Here is a 3,776-nt window from a genome sequence, read left to right on the forward strand (position 1 = left end):
CACACACACACACACACACAGACACACACACACACACGCACACACACACACACACACAGAGAGACAGACCCCCCCTTGCCTGTTTGACCCGCTGCAGGTTGTCGATGTGCCCCCCCAGCTCCGCCATGCTGTCGGCGTGCTTCTTCCTCAGCGCCGCCGCCGTGGACTCGTGCTGCAGGGTTGATTCCTCCAGCTCTCGCCGCAGCTTCTGGAACTCAGCGTCTCGCTTCTTATTCAGCTCCACCTGGGTTGGGGGGGGGGACAAGAGAAGAAGAAGAAGAGGAGACAACAAGTCAAAGAAAGACAAAAAATGCAACAATCTCTCTAAACACAAACACACAAGCACACACTGTCACACACACACTCTGTCTCTCCATCCGGTGTCTCACCTGTGCCGACGTGGCCCCCCCGGCCTCCTCCAGCCTCTCGCTGATGTCCTCGAGTTCCCGGGACAGGTCGCAGCGCTGCTTCTCCACCTTGGCCCTGGCGGCCCGCTCAGCGTCCAGCTCCTCCTCCAGCTCCTCGATCCGGGCCTGGTTTTCCTTCAGCTTCTTCTGAAGCTGCACGCCGGCGACCTGCTCGTCCTCCAGCCTCGCACTCACGCTGGCGATCTCCAGGTCCTTCTTCTTCAGCCTCTCCTCCAGCTGCTGCTTGTCGTTCTCCAGGTCCATCAGGCTCTCCTGGGCCAGCTTGAGATCACCCTCAAACCTGCGCTTGGATCGCTCTAGATCCACGCGGGCCTTCTTCTCCTGGTCCAGGGAGCCCTCCAGGTCGTCCAGCTGCTGCTCCAGTTTCACTTTGGCCTTCGCGAGACTGTTGGCTTTGTCTTCCTCGCTCTGCAGGTCGTCCAGCGTCTGCTGGTGCGCCTCCTGCAGCGCCTTCTTCTCCCTCGTTAGCTTCGTGATGTTGTCATCCTGCGACGCCATTTCCTCCGTTAGATTTTTCACTTTATTCTCCGTCGCGTGCTTCTCTTTCTCCACTTTTGCCAGCGTTAGCTCCAGATCGTCGATGTCTTTCTTCAACTCCGAGCATTCGTCTTCGAGCTTCCGCTTCTTTGCGGTCAAATCGGCGTTCAGTTCCTCTTCGTCTTCCAATCTTTCCGACATCTCCTTCAGCTTCGACTCCATTTGGATCTTGCTCTTTATGAGTTGTTCGCACCGCTCCTCGGCGTCCGTTAGCGTGTCCTGCTCGGACTGAATCTGCAGCGCCAGATCGTTCTTCTCTTGCAGAAGCGTCACGATCTTCTCCTCCAGGTCCTTGCGTCTGGTTTCTGATTTCTCCAACGCTTCCTTCAGCTTGTTGAACTCATCCTTCATGTTCGCCATCTCCTTCTCCGACTCGGCGCTCTTGAGCAAGGGCTTGATTTTAAAGAACAGCTTCATCCATGGCCAGTTCTTCACGCCCAGAAAAGATCGCAGGTTCCACTGGATCACCATCAATGCGTCTCTGCGTTCGATGAGCTTCGCAAACTCCGCACGCATGAGGATGGCCCGGGCGTTAGCCTGGATCCGCGTAATGATTCGAGACAATTGCTCGTCCCGCATTTCCTCCAGAGTCCCCAACAGTCCGGCTTTGAAGAAGACCTTTGTGTGTCCGAACTTGTACTGAGTGTGGTCGATGTCCAAGGATCCCAAAAGCTTCTCCGCGCTCTTCTTGCAGTCGATGAACTGCCCTTCAGGAATGGCGGCGGCGTTCAGGATCCGATAGCGCTGCTTGAAGTCTCCGTAGAGCACCCGGTTCGGGAAACCCTTCCTGCAGATCCGGATGCCTTCCAGGACACCGTTGCAGCGAAGCTGGTGCATCACCAGGCAGTTATCCATGACGCCGGGAGTCTTCTTTTCATTGGGAATTAGACAGCGGACAAAATGGGGGTGCGTGGTCTTCAAGTTGGTCATCAGCTTGTTTAGGTTTTCCCTGTGAAGCGCGGACACCGTCTGGAACGAGGATCCTTTCTTCTTGGCTCCTTTCCCGCCGGCTTTCTCGCCGCCGTCGGTTGCCGAATAGCTTGAAAACAGCACGCTGAGAAGCTTAAGCGACGACTTTTGGTAAAGACCCACCACGGTTTCATTCAAGGGGTCTTTGTTCTTCACCAACCAGTTTCCGATGTTGTAGTCCACAGTTCCGGCGTAGTGAACCAGGGCGAAATGAGCCTCTGATTTCCCCTTCGCCGCTCTGGGCTTCTCGAACATCTTGTTCTTGCCCAGATGGTTGTCGTAGAGCTTGGACTTGAAGGTCTGGTCGCTGGCTTTGGGGAACATGCATTCCTCTTCGAGAATCGAAAGGATCCCCATCGGTTTCTCGATGAGATCAATGCACGCTTGCAAGTCCATCCCGAAGTCGATAAACTCCCAATCGATTCCTTCCTTCTTGTACTCCTCCTGCTCCAGAACAAACATGTGATGGTTGAAGAACTGCTGCAGCTTCTCGTTGGTGTAGTTGATGCACAGCTGCTCAAAGGTGTTGAAGTCGAAGATCTCGAATCCGGCGATGTCCAGTACGCCGATGAAGTACTGCCGCGGCTGCTTGGTGTCCAGGGATTGGTTGATCCTCACCACCATCCAGTTGAACATCTTTTCATACACAGATTTCGCGAGAGCACCAAGGGAGTAGTAGACTTGGTCCACGCTCTGTCCTTTGGTGACGTATTCGTTGCCGACTTTGACTCTCGGATGGCACAGGCCTTTGATCAGATCGGCAGAGTTCAGGCCCATCAGGTACGCCGACTTATCCGCCGCCTCCGTGCCGTCGGACTCCGCTTGTTCTTCGCGCTGCTTCTGCTTGAACTTCATGTTGCCGTAGTGCATGATGGCGCCGGTCAGTTTGTAGACGCCCATCTTTTCTTCGGGGGTGAACCCGAGGACGTCGAAGGCGCTATCGGTCGCCATGAGCTCCTCCGAGTCGTTGATGGACGCCACGGTCACTTCTCCTTGGGAGATGTAGGAGTAGTCGTACGGGTTGTTGGTGATCAGCAGCATGTCCAGCAGCTCTGGCTTCTGATTGGACAGGATCTGGTAGAAGATGTGGTAGTTCCTTTCGGCCTTCAGCTGAAAGGTGCACCGCGACTTCTCCAGCAGGTACGTCTCGATGTCGGCGGACGCCAGCTTCCCGCTTGTGCCGAAGTGGATCCGAATGAACTTCCCGAAGCGAGACGAGTTGTCGTTTCGTAAGGTTTTGGCGTTGCCGAAGGCCTCCAGCGCCGGGTTGGCCTGGATGATCTGGTCCTCCAGGGTCCCTTTGCTGGCGTCTCGCTTACCGACGGCAGCGATGCTCGCGAAGTACTGGATGACTCGCTTGGTGTTCACCTGTCATGGGAAGATTACACACCCCTTAATAACAATAACAACAACAACAACAATAATAAAAATACTATAATTAATAATAGTAATAATAACAATAATAATAATAAAATTAATAACAATAATAATATATTAATAAATAATAACAATAACAATAATAATATAATTAATAATAATATAATAATAATAGAATTAATAATAATAGAATTAATAATATTAATAATAATAGTAATAGTAATAATATATTAATAAATAATAATAATACTAATAATATATTAATAAATAATAATAATAACAATAATCAAATTATTATTAATAATAATATAATAATAATGATAATAATGTACAATTTATTAGTCCTGCAAGGGGAAATTACAATTTTGTATACACATGCTCAGGTTCTGTACTGTTTGTGTGACTGTGTGTATGTGTGTGTATACAAATATACACATATATATATATATATATATATATATATAT

General features: G+C 50.5%; 1 protein-coding gene across 1 annotated transcript; it reads right to left on the bottom strand.

Moving 5' to 3' along the window:
• Positions 1-79: 79 nt before the first annotated feature.
• LOC117940225 (myosin-6-like) lies at positions 80-3,302 on the bottom strand (the record flags this gene model as incomplete). The annotated part of the gene is made up of 2 exons (XM_034865575.1): positions 80-244; positions 390-3,302. Coding segments are annotated over 2 exons (3,078 nt in total), but the record flags the coding sequence as incomplete, so codon positions are not given.
• Positions 3,303-3,776: the final 474 nt, after the last annotated feature.

The sequence above is a fragment of the Etheostoma cragini genome, unplaced genomic scaffold, assembly GCF_013103735.1.
Source record: "Etheostoma cragini isolate CJK2018 unplaced genomic scaffold, CSU_Ecrag_1.0 ScbMSFa_1970, whole genome shotgun sequence".
Lineage (NCBI taxonomy): Eukaryota > Metazoa > Chordata > Actinopteri > Perciformes > Percidae > Etheostoma > Etheostoma cragini.